Raw genomic sequence first — 17,564 nt, forward strand, 5'->3', positions numbered from 1 at the left:
TATTCTTATTTACTTAATGTAGGCATTTCCCAACTTTTTTTTTCACCTTTTTTCATCTTTCACCTAATATATTTATTTGAAGTCCCCCCTGAGATTTTAAGGTAGGTAATAAGTTAATAAATAAGTAACATTTGCATAATCACGGTTTTCTGACATTGGTTAATGGCCACACATGACGTTTTTTAGTGTTTTATTTTAAAATAATTTATTTTAATTTTACAATTTTTTTTATTAGCTTTTCATTAAACTTGTGAAACCCCTGCAGTTCCTTCACGAAGTTTGCATCACGAAAGTTTGCATCCAGTTTGGGAAACCTTGATTTAATGTAATTATTTAATGCACTTAATTATGTTACTAACAATAAATTTAATATAGTTCCTTTTCCTTTGCATTTTATATCAATATAGTAGACTACGCGATTATCCAATTTAAATCAATAAGATAAACGAGTCAAAAGTATTCTAAAAGTACTCTGAGTATATTAAATGTTCGATGTAACGGTTACGATGTAATCTGGAATCAGTAACGGATTACGATTTTCAAGGACCGTTGAACTGCCCGACTGTTATGATTCGAATGATTTGAATTCTGACGGAACGCGAGTGGCCGTTTGAAACCTCCGCGGCCACGTGAGCGCAAACTTTCTGTCGTTTCGCGGAAGTGACGTCAAGGAAGTGATGGCGGCCCGTGCTGCTCCACCGTATTGGCTTTAAACTGTTGTCAGAGGTGAGAAACCGTGCGCGTTTTCTTTTCGCTTTCACCGAAGGCTCTCCGAAAGCGGCGCGCGGTGCTTTTAAAGCCGCGGCGGATGGACGGTGGCGCTTCTCTCGGCAGCACGGAGACGTTTTCTCGACGCTCCAGTCGGTTTGACCGCTTTAGCCAACGAGCGTCTGAAGAAAGTACCTCTCTAAAGATCAAGACATTCATCAAGTGATATTTTATACACGCACTTTAGCGCCCTCCGTGCGTTGATTAGAGTTGACGCGCGTCGGGACGCTCCGGTGTGAAGTGCTGAGGGCTCGGCGGGCTCTGATCTGCACAGGTGTGTTGTGCTGCTCCTCTCGGACTCTCTGGGGTTATGGTTGACATGCTGAAGACCCGCCAGTGTCTGCTCGGTGTGCGCGCTTTCCTCGGCGTGACCTCCAGAATATGGAGCTTCTTCTTGTACATCCTCAGGAAGCACATACGAACGGTGAGTGTCCGAAAACACAGACACACAACTTTTCCTGCGTGACACGACGCTGAACTTTCGCGCAGGGGTCTAAGAGGGGCAGCAGACACCTCTCTGGGCTGGGTTTGTTTATTCTGAGTCCTCTTTCTGGACACAGCGAGTGTTTATTTTGTCCTCTGGTTCATCAGAGAAACACATCCTTCAACCTTTGAGTCTCCATCATTCATACCAGTTTGTTTAGTTGTCAACGGCACAGCTAGAGAAGAACAGGGACTTACTGGTTATTAATGTGTTACACTTGATTAAACACACCGACTAATGACAGCAGGTTTGTCTACTCTTAACATTAGTTAATGTGACACTTTACTGTTTTACTTTAGTGTAAGATGTGTATTTGTTTTTATGTTTTTTATGTGTGTTTTTTTTTTTTTTATGTGTATGTATGTATATGTGTGTGTATATATGTGTGTGTGTGTGTGTATATGACAATTTTACTGTGGAGCAAAATCAGCATAAGATAAGACTTGGCACCAAAATTACTTATTTTTACTATATTATATAAGTTTATTTATGACCAGTATATAATTTCCTAAAATAAAACTATTAAAATATTTTTTTTTAATTAAAAAAAATAATTAATGATTTTCGTTAATTGAAATACATTTTAAATAAGAAATATTAGATGAAATAAACTAATAATGTTGACTTGGCAGCTGACTGAAATCAATCAAGTTGAATTAAAAGCTAATGACGGCAGGTTTGTCAACTCCTAACATTAGTTCACGTGACACTTTAATGTGGGCAGTTAGTACCATTAGTGTAAAATATGACGGCATCAAATTTACATATAAAAAATAATGCATAATTTTACTGTGGAGCAAAATCGTTTATACATTTTTATAAAAAAATATTAAATAAATTTAAAATAAATTAGAAATATTAGATGAAAATAAAACGATAATTAGAAATGTTGACTTCTTTGCAGCTAAATGAAATAAAATAAGTCTCAAACTAAAAGATGTATTATATTGTACTATATTATTTGACATTTTACTGTAAGCCTAAAGCAGTAATGATCAGGGTGAGATAAGTTTAAAAGAAATATATTTTTAAAAATAAAATATTATAAATGTATAATTTATGACTAAATAATATAATTACAATATCAAATAGGTCATTGTTTTTCAGAATTAGCTGCTAACCGACTCACATGCTTTAGCTCAGAGTGTGTAAACACCAGGCTGTAATCCCGCTGTGCACAGCAGGCTTTGGCAAACCAGACGCAGCTAGAGGCATTACTCGTCTGGGACTCTGGTATGGGTGCCGGAGTAGTGGACACTTCACTAGACATGCTTTACAGTCACAACATTATGAATGAGACCTTACTGAGGCCTAAATCAAGTTGGGAGTAAACTGCCCCCTTTTCAAAGTCACCCTGGCAGGTTCACTCAGCTGTGCTCTCCCAAGTTCCTCTGACACTTCTGGACAGCTGGGAGAGCTAAAGATAGCTCAGAAGTGAGGGATTTGGAGAAAGAGAGGAAGAGTATCCTCATTGTGGTGAGCAGTGAGCCTCGCAGCTCTTAAAGGAAGTGTGATCCGAGTCGAGCTCAGGTTGATTGCAGAAGGTGTTGTTTATACCCGCTGTGGATGAATCGGTTTTATATCAGGAGAAGATCCTCCAACATGTTCTCGCAGCCAAAACCCATGTTTTATTAGATTGTGCTGGTTTGAAAACTTTTTTTCTTCCCAGTTAATTCTTTTGAAAAGATTTAAGCCAAATGCAATTTTAGAGTTCTTAGCGAAAATCAATGGTAAAAATCTGATATCATTTAGCCATACATTTTCTCGCCAAGCCGGCAGCCGCAGAAGCTGGAATGGTGTTAACCACAAACAAATAAATCATTCCAGAAGCTTGTTTCCTTGAGTAATAATCTGCTGGTTGAGCGGTTGTGAAACGGGTGACTCCAGGACGCCTCTTATATTCGTTTTGATGAACTCAGGGTTCCCACAGTCACTGAAAACCTGCAGTGAACACTTTCTGGGGCTAGAACACTTATAAATCACACATTAGCCATGGACATTTTTAACCAGTATAATTATATACACACATTAGTATTTTAAGATAGTATTTATGTTTATTAATTTTATTATTATGATAATTTGTTTGTTTTTTGGTTGATGCCAATCCTGGAGAGCAGAAGCACCCTAATGCCAAAATATCAGTTTATTAGTCATATTTAATTAAAATATGACTTATTAAAAACATATTTATAATTGATGCAAATTAAATATTAACTAAAACATATTTGTGAATAATATTAATGTTTAATAGCAAAAATTAAATTTTCATACATATACATATTTGTTATTATTATTATTTTTTTTTTGTTGTTATTTTTTGTGTTTTTGATTGATTTGCTAATGCTTCTCATGATTCCTGATATCTAGAGAGCAGTCCAGCCGTATTTTTCTAAAATATTATGTATTACAAATATATATTTATAATATAAATTAGCAAATATATTTAAATATCTGTTTATCTAGCTTTATGTCTGTCTGTCTTTTTTTTTTTAATAAGAAAAATAATTTGATTCCTCGACTAGTCAATTATGGACTATTTTTATTTACTGTATGTTTTTATTATTTTTTATTTTGTTATCTAAATTCTGTATCATCCAGAGTCCTGCCTGCTGCAGATATAGACAAGCTTTGTTTAGTGTGCTTTGTTCAGATGTCCTTTATTTACTTTTCCTAAGAGACTATGCAGGTTCTTAAAAGTTATGAATTTCTTAAATGTAAAAATGTGTCATTAAACCCAATCTAGCATGCTGAATAAACTGTAAAAGGTGTGTTCATTGTCTTCTGCTGTATAATACATGTTTGACACACTGTGGCGTACTGAGGTGGCTGTTTCCTGTTTCTAGATAATCCAGTATCAAACCGTGCGCTATGACATCTTACCATTGTCACCCCTTTCCAGAAACAGACTCAGTGAGTATTTCTTTTCTTCTCACGGAGATGAAAGTTACTGGTATGACAGCAGAAAGCCTGATCTGAGTGCGAGTTGTCGTTGCGTGCAGTGTTTTCATGTGCTGATCTTCCCTGAGTGACGTGAGTTTGTGTGTGTATTTCTGCTCAGACACCGTGAAGCGAAAGATCTTAGTTTTAGATCTGGACGAGACGTTGATCCACTCGCATCACGATGGCGTTCTCAGACCGACAGTGCGGCCAGGAACACCGCCAGACTTCATCCTCAAAGTAAGACCAAATATTTTTTGAATAAGCTTTTAAAATTTGCAGTATTAAAAATGCACATCTATGAACAAAGGTTACCACGCTCATTGAAAACCAGGAAGTGTCCGTTATTATGATTGTAGGCCAGGGTAATTCATTCTTGGAAATTTCTGTTTTTCTTTATGCTTGGATCTAAAATATTTCATCAGCTAGCTGCTGTTCTATGTTGCTCTCACAAAATAAATGCATAAAAAAAAAAAAAATAATAATACCAGTCATCAAGCCAGTTGTCGTTAGTAGGGTGGTATTATTATATTAAAAAAAAACAATCTATTAGTAAATTGTAATAAAAAAAAAAAAAAAAAAAATATTGATGTGTGTGTGTGTATATATATATATATATATATATATATATATATATCTATATATATATATATATATATATATATATATATATATATATATATATAAAACCCAAAAATACTATAACAATATTCAAATATAATAATAGATCAATAATAAAAGTAATATTATAATTTTTGTTATATTATTACAATCTAATAATTATCAACATTAATGAAATTATCAAGCATTACTAATGTTATTATAATTTAAAATTCATTTTTTTATAAAAAAAAAATATAATTTTAAAATACTATAATAATATTAATATTAAAATATAATAAAATCAATAATAAAAGTAAATTTAATTTTTCTTATATTATTACAATATAATAATTGTCAACATTAATGTAATAAAGTATTACTAATGTTATTATAGTATTTTAATATTATAATTTTAATATAAGTTACAATAATAATATTAAAATATAATAATAGATCAATAATAAAATTAATAGTATTATTTGTATTATTATTACAATACAATAGTTATCAACATTAATGTAATCATCAAGTATTACTAATGTTATTATATTTTAATATTATATTTTTAAAATAAATTACAATATTAATATTAAAATATAATAATATTAATTAATGATAATGGTAATATTTTACAATAAGGTCCCATAAGTTAACATGAACTATCAGTGAGCAATACATTTATTACAGTATTTGTTACAATAATAATGCATTATTATTATTATTATTATTATTATTGTTAATAATATCCATTAAACATATGTGACTTTTCATCCGTAGGTCACTCCAGATGTCTCGTTTCATTTTTCTCATGTAAGCTGTTGTTGTTTCTTCAGGTGGTAATAGACAAACACCCGGTCAGATTCTTTGTGCATAAAAGGCCGCATGTGGACTTCTTCCTGGAGGTGGTCAGTCAGTGGTACGAGTTAGTAGTGTTCACTGCTAGTATGGAGATCTACGGATCCGCAGTAGCTGATAAACTGGATAACAACAAGGGATTCCTGAAAAGAAGATACTACAGACAGGTAACCGCTACAACTCTTGATGTTTCAGTTTGCATAAACATTTGCTATGAGTAATATGGAAAAGGCCAAAAATGTGAAAGCATATACAGTACGTCTATAATATTTTCTCTTCTTTTTGTGTTGTCTTTATCGTGTGCAGCACTGTACGCTGGATTCAGGTAGTTATATTAAAGACCTGTCCGTCGTACATGAAGACTTATCAAGTGTAGTCATTCTAGACAACTCGCCGGGAGCATATCGCAGTCATCCAGGTAACACTAGACCTGATTTCAGCAGCACGCTGTGTGTGTGTGTGTGTGTGTGTGTGTGTAGATTAAGATGTGTGTGAGCGGTTTTCCAGCTGGTCTCTCTACATGATGTCTGTGCTTGTGCACTTTAGCCCATTTCACCCTCAACGTGTTTATCATGTTCAGCGCCACCACAATGTGAACCATAAGCAAACATCAGATTTAATATATTATATCATATAAAGACAACTTTACAGAATCCAAATAGTTTTTGGACTATTAATTTTACTCTGAAGTGCATCACTTTATGGAAGTAAATTGTAATGCTGGCTTTAAAAGGATTGATCATGCATGAAAATAATGAATCTAATGTTAAGAACATCTGAACTTTAGGTTGCAAATCTACTTAAAGGGGCATGAAACTGATCATGGAGATCAATTCAGACTACTTCTAGATTACTTTTGCCTAACTCAACTATCACATTGATTTAAATAGGAAAAATAAAAAGCTAAAAATCAACCAGTTTTCACCTACAATTCAAATTAACGACTGCTAACACTAGGTATGTTTACACATGCACTCATTTTCATCGAATCCGATTTCAGATTCTGAAAGTTTGGTTTATATGAAGCCTTGCAATCTGATTCACATTTGTTTTCATATTCAAAACAAAATCACAGCGCTTGTGTAGCGCCCAGTCGCCGCATTCAGAACTGGAGAAAGACACAGTGATAATGTCACCAGAACAATGCCTTGACATGTCTTAAAAAAAGGCTGACGTGTACGTGAAAAGAGCAAATATTTGTGACCTTTCCAGCGGATGAGACTGAATATTTACTAAGACATGAAGCATAAGTAAACAGACACATGTTCATATGACGTAAACCCTGTGTAAACATGCGGATCACGTTACTGCGGTATTCTTTTTAATCTGACTGAGATAATAGTATATCTTTGTTGATTTATTCCAGGTCTACACCATTTTAATTCAGTCAACAGTGTGATTGAGGTGTTTGTATTTACATCAATAAATGTAAACGTAGCTGTTGTCTTTTACAGTGTGCAATACAAGAAAATGCAGTTTAGTATTTCATGACCCTTTAAGTAAATGGCCATAGAGAAAAACCACGGTCAGTCAATACCACTTCATATGTTACAGGAGCAGTTTAGAAGAACTGATCAATTTTTGTGTTTCATGATCATTTGATCTGTCTTGGATTTTTTTTGTCATTATTAGTCGCAAATGTATGGATTTAGATTTATAACTGAGAAAAGTTCCTTCTCCCCTAGATTGTGTTTGTTTTGAATATGTATGGAAGTCTGTTTCTGCCACTGAATAAAAAATATATAAAAGATTATCAGAATTGAATGATATAAAGATGCAACTGAGTTATAAAGTTAGAATGAAAGTAAGAAAATATTTGTAAGATTTGTATTTGTAAAATATTCTTTTCCTTAGAATTGGATTTTCTAACTCTTTAGAACTTTGAAAATAGTGATATTATTTCTCAAAATTCTGAGAATTAAAAAAAAAAGTCAGAATTGCAAGATATGATCTAACAGAAAAAAAAAAATCGGAATTCAGAAAAACTTTCAATTGGGAGAAAAAAAGTCAGAAGTTTGAGTTTATATCTCACAATGGAAATTAAAAGGTATTTTCAAGAAGCTAGAGAATGTATTGACTTATTTTGTTCTCGATTTATTCCTTACATTTTCTTTAATTGCTTTTAAAAAGGTCTAGAAAAAGTAATGCAGAAACCTTATTATATTTTGAGAACTATTTCGTTACTGTCATTTTATTTTTATTTGAGACTTTTATTATTTTTATTATTAAAAAGTCTGAATTGCGAGTTTATATTATGCAGTTCTAAGGGAAAAAAGTCATAATTGTGTGGAAAAAAAAGTCTGAATTGTGAGATAAAAATTTGCAATCACCTTTTTTGTTTTTATTTTTTATTCAGTGGCAGAAACTGGCTTCCATAAATACGTGATTATCTGTAACACTGTGTTTTTTTTTTTTTGCTACTAGATAATGCAATACCTATAAAGTCATGGTTTAGTGACCCCAGTGACACAGCACTTCTTAACCTGCTGCCCATGCTGGATGCACTACGGTAAAGATCTACAGCATTCAAAACGTGCAGAAATGATTTTTGTGGTCTTCACTTGAACTCCACTTCCCTGTGTGTTCCCTTCTCAGATTCACGGCAGACGTACGGTCCGTCCTGAGCAGAAATCTCCACCAGCATCGACTCTGGTGATCATCTTCAAGGCCGCTTTTCTTTTTCTTTTCTTTTTTTTAACTGCTTCCCTGAGCGGCATCTGCCTGTCCGTTCTCCCTCGACTCATCGCCTCCCGTCCCGGAAACAGCCATCGGGAGGAGAGTCTGTCCCGAACTCAAAGGGGATGGAAAAGGCAAACTTTAGGATGTTTTTTTCCCTTCTTCAGAATGGAGTCTCTGCCTTACAGCTCTACCGATGCTGAGTGTGTGTGTGTGTGTGTGTGTGTGTGTGTGTGTGTGGTATGTGTGTATGAGGACATCTGCTGTTTTTCTTTTTAAATATCTGAAGATATTTGAGGCAAGAAAAACAGACCTTTTCATGACTTGCGTCTTCAATCCCAGCTTGGGACGTCATACCTCACTTTAAAGGTGGTGCGAATAGAGATCTGCTCAGAACTGGCCAGCGGCACTCTGCACATCGAATAGAGTTCACTGGAAAACTGTCGATGACACGGATTATGACGGACTGGGAGACTTCAGGGTTATCGTGGTATAGTTGTATATGCTATTATTAAGGTACTGTCTTTGAAGACATGGGGTTTTAATGACTTCTGTATGGTAAGCCTGTCCAAATTCAGATCATGGAGATAAATTCTGCCGCAGATTCCTAAGTTTTATTCTTCTGGTCAGTTCTCATCTTATTTTATTCTTGGCAGTGAATGAATTTGTCATGATTATCAGGGAGGATGCTTTGAAGAAGCTGAAGGACAGATTTTAAGCCTTTCTGCTCTTATTCTTCTCTACAGAATGTATGTGGTCGGTTATGAAATCCTACCACCTGGACGCCTTTTTACAAATGTGTTTTTTTTTTTTTTTTTTTTTCTTTCCTGAAAATGTAATAATGGCAAGACTTGAATTTATAAAACTTCATTGTACTGAAGAGCTGACTGAGCAACAGACACCTTTTGTTTTTTACTCGAGGCCATGTTGGTTTCTCTGTGCACCCTTCAGATAATGTCAGTGCTATTCTCTTCAATCTAACACTTGTTAAGTCTCAAGGCAGCTTCCTGGGACACAAGTCCGTAGACCTGTGCACGTTACTAATAAAAACGTGTCACTATCCTATACTATGGATTCAGTTTTCACTTACGCTCTCATTAATAGCTTAAGGGAACAGCTGCAGAAAACCATTTCTAACGCAAAATCTTCTCTAAGCAACATATATCTTCTACCCTGCAGATGCACAAAAAATAGCTTTTTACATAAACTAAACCATATATATATATATATATATAATATATATATATATCATATATATATATATATATAATGTCATTTTTTTATATATACACACACATTTGTTTTAAGCTTACGCTTGATTAAGTTAAGTTTAGTTTGAATTGAGCTCAAAACAACACAAAAATAACCAATTATTGGTGGGGTAAGAAATATATAATATAATTTTTTTAACTTATTGTTTGTTTTGTTCATCTTGTTTTACATGAGTTTACATATACTGGACAACAACTATATATATATATATATATCTCCTCACATTATGAGCGATTAGTAATGTTTTATTAGAACAAAGTATACAACAAAGAGTGTATGTAGCTTTAATTGTAACATTTTCTCCAGAGTTATTTTAGTATGAATGAAATTAGTTTTATAATATTTATTTTATTTTATGTTTTATTTTTATTACTTAATTTAATTAGTTATGTATATATATTTTATTTATTTATTTATTTTTAGTTATATTTTTTTTTTTTTTTTTTTTATTTTTTGTTTTTTTTTTTGTTATTTTAGTTAATGAAAATGAGAAGGTTTTGTTTTGATTGTAGGTTAGTTGAAATATATTTTTATATTTTATTTTAGTTAACATTTATTTATTTGCAAGTAAAAAAAATATATATATAAAAAAAAATATATATATATATATATATATATATATATATATATATATTTTTTTTTTTTTGTGTGTGTATTTTATTTATTTATTATTATTGTTTTGATTTGCTCCTAATAATAAAAACAGCTCTGCGTCACTTGGATACAGGAAGTGAAGGGAAACGGTCATATGACTGACCGGAGCACCGCTTGTATATCTTTATACGCGAAAAAGTAGTCCCTACCTCACAAACACAACATAATGAGATATCAGAAACGTCTTTAGTAACCATCGATCACCTTTAATAGGCCTTGTTTAAAATGTATCAAATAATTTTTCTGGATGCGTGATTCTCGGGAAAATGTGGTTTTGTTGACAAAAATGATGTAAATGTAGTGCGCCTGTATTAATGCGCAGACGGGGACGCGCAGCAGCAGTGTGTGAAGCGCTCGGTAACACCTCGGTCACATCTGTGTGTGTGTCTGTTTAAAATACTAACTTACTCCTCCTTTAACAACCATGAAGTTTCAATACAAAGAGGAGCATCCTTTTGAGAAGAGGCGATCAGAGGGAGAGAAAATCAGGAAGAAATACCCAGACAGGGTTCCTGTAAGTGGGTTTGATGTGTGTAGCGTAAACAGAAGCTAGCGTTAGCGTAACGAGGAGCACAACAAACGAGTACAAAGCGAAAGACGCGATGTTTCAGCGTGATTTAATTGGTTCGTCATTAATGAAAGACAAACTAGTTTGTTTTTTGATTCGCTCTCTGTAAGCATGAGCTACACGACCGTAAACATGTTTAGCTTTAGCAGCGGACGAAGGCCTTGTGGATCGCAGCCTCTTTATTATTATTTAAAATGTATTTGTGGGGTAAAATAATACATTTAGGACCATGTGGTGATTCCTAAAATAGCCTCGAGGTCCTTCAGTCAACATGTTAACATCCACAAGGTTGGCTTTGTTTACCACATAAACATCCAAACCAGTAAAACAACAAAACAAGCAATCCTCTAGCAATTAAACATTGCAGTAATTTCTCCTGTCTGAAGCTGTTACTACCGAAACAAGGTTATTTATGAGATGCTTGTGGCATATAAAAGTTGTTTTACAAATATGATTTGAAGAATTCACTACATGGGATTTCTCTGAGACGTTATGTTAATTTTGGTAGCGATGGACGTTTTGCATATGAGAAAGAAAAACATGAATATATTTCCGAGAAGCAATACAGTTTTAAATAGTCTTGGGTCTTTTATCTGGTTCCTCATCTGCAGCCTAATTATCAAAAATAGCACAGCTTCTCTCAGATCCTCTTTGCTCGGAGTCACACATAGTTGGCTTGAAATATGAAAGAAATGAGTGAAATTAATTGAAAGTAACCCAGCAGTTTATCTCAGTTTCACCTGAGGCTAGATTAGAGGAATAGTTCACCCAAAAATGTGCTCACCCTCATGCCATCCAAGATATAGATGAGTTTGTTTCTTCAACAGAATTTTAGTATTTCATCACTTGGTCACCATTGGATCCTCTGCAGTAAATGGGTGCCGTCAGAATGAGAGTCCAAACAGCTGATAAAACATCTCACAAGTAATCCACACCACTCCAGTCCATCAGTTAACATCTCGTGAAGAGAAAAGATGCATGTTTTTAAGAAACAAATCCATCGTTTTAACTTTAAATCATCGCTTTTCACCAAAAACCATAATAACGCTTCCTCCAGTGATAAATCCATCTCCTGTTGTCCTCTCGCATCAGAATCCACCCACGTTCACTACTGGACTGTTTTCAATCATGATTGTTGATTGATGTTTGGTTATTTCTATTGTGTTTTTGTTAAGAACTGTTTTTTATTGGAGAAAGCAAAATTATGGATAGAGGAGTCATATTTTAAGTTAAAAACATCTTGGTGGATTTGTTTGCAAACTTTTTGCTTTCACTTGATAGGTGAGTCATATTTTGTTTCACTTCACAAGACATTAACGTGGATTATTGTGATGTTTTTATCAACTGTTTGGACTCTCATTCTGACGGCACCCATTCACTGCAGAGCATCCACTGGTGAGCAAGTGATGCAATGCTACATTTCTCCAAATCTGATGAAGAAACAAACTCATCTACATGTTAAACAGACCGAGGGTGAGTTCACTGTCAGCTGATTCTCACTTTTGGGTGGACTGTTGCTTTACCTGTACACTATCATCTCTACACTTACCAGTGTTTGTTTGATTCTGTGTTAGGTCATTGTGGAAAAAGCTCCAAAAGCCAGAATAGGTGACCTAGACAAGAAGAAATACCTGGTCCCCTCCGACCTGACGGGTAAGTGCTGTCATGTTTTTTTAATAATGTTTATTTACAATCAGAAGATCAAATGCTGTCAAAAGAAGATACTTTTGTGTTGTTTTGTAGTGAGCATTTTTATGTTGGCATAGTAAAACAACATAAAGAACTGTATTTTTATTAATTTTTTTTTAGTGGGCCAGTTTTACTTTCTCATCCGAAAGCGAATCCACCTGAGAGCCGAGGACGCTCTCTTCTTCTTCGTAAACAACGTCATTCCCCCGACCTCCGCCACCATGGGCCAGCTGTACCAGGTATCTCTCTCTCTCTCTCTCTCTCTCACTCTGATTGGTTTGTCAGTATCAAAGTCATTTTGTTCCTCTTATAATTTCACTTTCTCACACACAGGAACATCACGAAGAAGATTTCTTCCTTTACATCGCCTACAGTGACGAGAGTGTGTATGGAGAATAGAGCCAAAGGCAAACGAGTCGACCCTCATCCCCTCTCTCTCTTCCTTTTAAAACAATATATAGACGTCATGCTGGCAGCCTAGAGCTCTCAGAACTGAAGTATCAGATGCACTTTTGCTTTCATTTTATCATATCTCCTTTTGTGTTTTTATCATTCGGCCTGACGTTCAATTCTGATGTTTACTAAGAAGCCGTTTTTCATTTTTCATGGGTCTTACAATGCTGTAATGCTCTGAAAATGTCACTAAAACTGTTAAAGTTCAAATTGATTTCTGCTTATATGCAGGTGCGTCCATTTATAATATTTAGACCTTTCCTAGTCAAGCTGAGTTTTATTTATTTTAGCTTTTTCTAGATGGTTTCTGACTAGCATGTGCAGTCCAGCACTCACTGGTCATTCAGTCGAGAAATGGGACTAAAGTGTATTCTGTTATCAGCTAAGTCTAATATGCTGTTGTTACCTTGAGTTTCTTTTATTACCGTACCTAAATGAATGTAGATGGGTAGATTTATTTTAAGTTGTAAATCTAAAGTGCAAGTTTTATTTGCAGTTGTGTTTAGTTTTTTTAATCTCGGTATTCAGTTGTATTTCTGGTACCCCTGACAATGACCATATAAACAAAATGCACACCAATTTTGTCTGTTGTCATTTTATCTCATATCTGGTGAAATAAACTGCTGTATTTAATATGGAAGCTCAGATGGGAATGGCTGTGCAATAAATAAATGTTCATATAATTGCAGTACTGTCCGCAGCTGTAGTGCCCACAATTATAGAATCCTCCGTATTTCTTTCATTGAACAGTTTGGCTCCATTACATCATATATATAATATACAAGGGTTTTTTGTTTGTTTGTTTTTTAAATGCAGTGTTGATAGTGTGACAAAGTAGTGTAAACTACAAATGAGCTACAGAACTACGACTCATGTTTTGTCAAATCTAATTTCCGGTTATATAATGTACTGCTGAATGTACTGACAAGCATTTATGGTGGTATTATTTATTATTTATTGTTGTTTTTTTTTGTTATATTTTTTGTGATGGTGGAGCAAAACCAGTCTTAAGTCTCTGGGGTATATTTGTAGCAATAGCCAAAAAAACATTGTATGGGTCAAAATTATTGATTTTATTTTTTAATCCCAAAAAGCATTAGGAAATTAAGATCATGGTCCATTAAGATATTTTGTAAATTTCCTACCGTAAATATATCAAAACTTAATTTTTGATTAGTAATATGCATTGCTAAGAACTTCATCTGGACAACTTTAAAGGTGATTTTCTCAGTATTTAGATTTTTTTGCACTCTCAGATTCCAGATTTTCAAACAGTTGTATCTCGACCAAATATTGTCCGATCCTAACAAACCATACATCAATGGAAAGCTTATTTATTCAAAAACATTGACACTTAAAACTGGTTTTGTAGTCCAGGGTCACATATTTTTATAATTACACATTTGTAAACACAAAGTTGCAATTTAAAATAAATTCAATTTAAATGTAATATTGAATAACACTACAGGTTAATTCTAATCAAGTATTTTACATGTGCTTTAGTATGTTAGTCGACACATCAAAATAACGATTATTAAAACATTGTGAAAAAACAGCCAACAAAGTGTCTCTCGTTAAGTTCACTTAAATGGCATTTTAACAATATCTGCAAGTAAAGGTTTTTTTTTTTTATATATACTTTTTAAGATTTGAAGTACACTACGAGTACACATTAAAGATCCTGGTTGGTAGTTGTGTTTGTTGATGAATTAGTGATGGCCAGCAGAGTGCACAAAATCTTATTGCAGGATCAAGTTCATAGACACTGATTCCAGTTCCTGAAAGTCTGTGTGAGTGCTTGACCCACTGGAAATAATACACTTTAAAAGTGAACTGACTAATGGTTTCAGGCAATTAACTGTTTCTTAGTTGCAATTAAATGAAAATGGATTATAGTTTACATTTACAGTAAAACACTTTATAGAGTGTTTTTTTTTCCATTAGATGTCATTTTGTATTTACTTCTATTGTCTTTGAAATATGATTAAAGTGTATTGTCATGTGTTTGTATTTACATGTTTATAATGAAGTTGCAATTTGGTGCATTTAAAAAGTATCAGCATTAAATGTAATATTAAATATTCCACACTACAGATAAAATTATAATTAAATACATGCACTTTAGTATGTTAGTCAACACATCAAAATAAGCGTACTTGATAAAAGATATTAAAACGTGATTTAAAATTTACTTTTAAGTAAAACTTTAACATGATTACAATGTGCACCTTTTAAAAGCCTGCTTACGTGTGTTAAAGGGATACTCTACCCCAAAATGAAAATTTTGTCATTAATCACTTACCCCCATGTCGTTCCAAACCCCTAAAAGCTTCGTTCGTCTTTGGAAACAGAATTTAAGATATTTTGCATGAATGTGACCTGTGACTGTCCCGTAGACTGCCAAATAAATAACAGTGTCAAGGTCCAGGAAAGGTATGAAAGTCGTCTTCAGAATACTCCATCTGCCATCAGACGTGCAATCTGGGTTATATGAAGTGACGGGAACACTTTTTGTAAGCGAAAAAACAAAACAAAAATAATGACTTTATTCAATAATTCCTTTGTCAGCAGTCTCCTCTGTGTCTCTCCATATCACCGTATGCTGTGTATGCTCTTCTGTATCATCCACACCACAAGGATGCGCTGTTTCTATGTGTTTTTTAGCTTTGATTTGAAATAAAACAGCGCATCCTTGTGGCACGGATGACACAGAAGAGCAAGAAGAGAAGTTCAAGGGGTTTGCTCTTCTCTTTATCCGCAGATGAAACAGAGAACCGTGTGATTTCCTGTTGCATTGCATGTTTTTCCATTCAATTATGAGTGTGTTTGTTTGTAGTTGTGCTTGTATTGCAGCTTTGAAACGAAATCTATATTCCTGGAATTTTTGAAGCTTGGTGGTTTTTATTCCTGTTTCTGGAGGGTCCCAACAGTCCACACCTGATTCAGCTCTGAAGAGAAACGCTAGAAATGTGTGTATCCGTTAAGACAAAACAAGACTCTACTGACACTTAAAATGGTACATGTGCTTAATAAAACCCTCATAACAAAAAGGGCTGGCTCCCTTGTTGGAGCCGAGGAGCAGCAATCTTTCTTTGATCTATCTGTCTATCTAAAGTGAAAAAATAAATTGGAAAAAGTCAATTTATTGATTTTTTTCAGGTGTTGACATACTTGTCTTTATTATTTTGTGGATACACATACAGTACTTGTTGAATCATACAGTATGACTAATTTGACTACTGTACTGTATAAATACAGTTGTACAATGGTGTGCTTTACAGTGTTCATTCAATCCCAGAACCTCAAACAATGCTTCACATTGATCGATTTCTTTCATTTCTGATATTACCCAAAGTATAAAGAAATGAAATACTGAAAAAAGAAAGTTAAAAGTGGCTCAATGGCAGAAATTTGGCACTGGCAATATCATCGGTGTGGTCTTTTAAAAATATTCTTCAAAATAGCTCTGACTCAACAACAGAAGTAGTAAAATAATAAATCAGTGGCTTGCTGAAGAAACTATTAAGGCTTGCCACTTTGATGACAAAATAATTGTGTATAAAGGATCTGATTTTCATTTTCATTCCAAAGGCCATTTCTGTACCTCACATTAAATCCTTATCATGCAACGTTTGTATAAAAATGTTCCCCTTCATATCAACACATTCAGTTTGGCACAAATCTGAAATGAAAGACACGCAAAGCTCATAAACATTTGGCTTTCAAAAGCAAGTGCAAATACAGAACTGGAAACATTTCACACGTTACTGAATTTAAAACTTAAATATGATTTGCGAAGAAAAAATTTGAAAACGGGTTTTGATAACCTTAATTAAAGTCAGCGTTTTTGGAGTATAATAACATCGGCTAGTTAGCAACATGCGTACGTTACACTAATCTGCCGAGTTTCTTTCAAACCGATGTGCAATATTGCACAGAGCTCCTTCTCGTACACACAAATACGAAAATTGCCTACTGCTAAAAAGCTATTCGTTAGTACAAAACCAAAGGAAACAACTGCCGTTAATAAAAAGAAAACAGCTTTGCATAATTAATGGAAACATGTTAATGAACTATGGAAGCACAGTTTTCTCACGTCCATGTTTTCTCTCAGTCTAGCGCACACATAAGTTCAAGAGCAAGGTTGGGAAAATGAAGGAAGGAGAACCGCGAGGGCAGGTATTGCTAATGTCCGCGCTCAATCATGACCTCGCTAATGACTTTCCGTCCTAGGGGCTGTTTACATCATAGATATGTGTAGATGCCCTATTCGACGGCTTCAGGCATGTAGATGCGGCCGCCATCTTGGAATGGTTAATTTGACGTCATTCACCAAACTGTAGTTTCTCACAGAGCTGTTGAGCCGTTCTGTGCAGGATTGTGCCATCTTTCGAATATTCAATAACTACTACAGTGAATGATGTCAAGTTGACCGTTACAATATGGCGGACGGCTTACGTATAGCAGACCATAGAAACAGTCGCTAATGAGGCATCTACGTATATATATCTATGGTTTACATGACAACGTTTTCAGCCAAAAACTGGAAACTTTTTATGCGTTTTGCCTGTCCGTTTACACGACAACGGCATTTTGGGGACTGAA

General features: G+C 34.3%; 2 protein-coding genes across 3 annotated transcripts; both read left to right on the forward strand.

Moving 5' to 3' along the window:
• The first annotated feature begins 600 nt into the window (after window positions 1-600).
• Window positions 601-9,388, forward strand: LOC109087393 (CTD nuclear envelope phosphatase 1A-like). 2 transcript variants are annotated; one of them, XM_042761124.1, is made up of 7 exons: window positions 601-1,192; window positions 4,096-4,162; window positions 4,311-4,429; window positions 5,626-5,814; window positions 5,954-5,972; window positions 8,072-8,156; window positions 8,243-9,388. In XM_042761124.1, the coding sequence occupies exons 1-7, from the start codon at window positions 1,079-1,081 to the stop codon at window positions 8,301-8,303; spliced, it is 654 nt and encodes a 217-aa protein (XP_042617058.1). In that variant the 5' UTR covers window positions 601-1,078; the 3' UTR covers window positions 8,304-9,388. The 2 variants fall into 2 exon arrangements, with proteins under 2 accessions (XP_042617058.1, XP_018957146.1); XM_019101601.2 differs by having other exon boundaries at window positions 609-1,192; window positions 5,954-6,065.
• A 1,168-nt stretch (window positions 9,389-10,556) lies between these two features.
• LOC109087391 (gamma-aminobutyric acid receptor-associated protein) lies at window positions 10,557-13,538 on the forward strand. Its single transcript, XM_019101600.2, has 4 exons — window positions 10,557-10,763; window positions 12,392-12,470; window positions 12,627-12,745; window positions 12,840-13,538. The coding sequence occupies exons 1-4, from the start codon at window positions 10,674-10,676 to the stop codon at window positions 12,903-12,905; spliced, it is 354 nt and encodes a 117-aa protein (XP_018957145.1). The 5' UTR covers window positions 10,557-10,673; the 3' UTR covers window positions 12,906-13,538.
• The last annotated feature ends 4,026 nt before the right edge of the window (window positions 13,539-17,564 follow it).

The sequence above is a fragment of the Cyprinus carpio genome, chromosome A7 (genome assembly GCF_018340385.1).
Source record: "Cyprinus carpio isolate SPL01 chromosome A7, ASM1834038v1, whole genome shotgun sequence".
In the NCBI taxonomy this organism is placed as follows: Eukaryota; Metazoa; Chordata; class Actinopteri; order Cypriniformes; family Cyprinidae; genus Cyprinus; species Cyprinus carpio.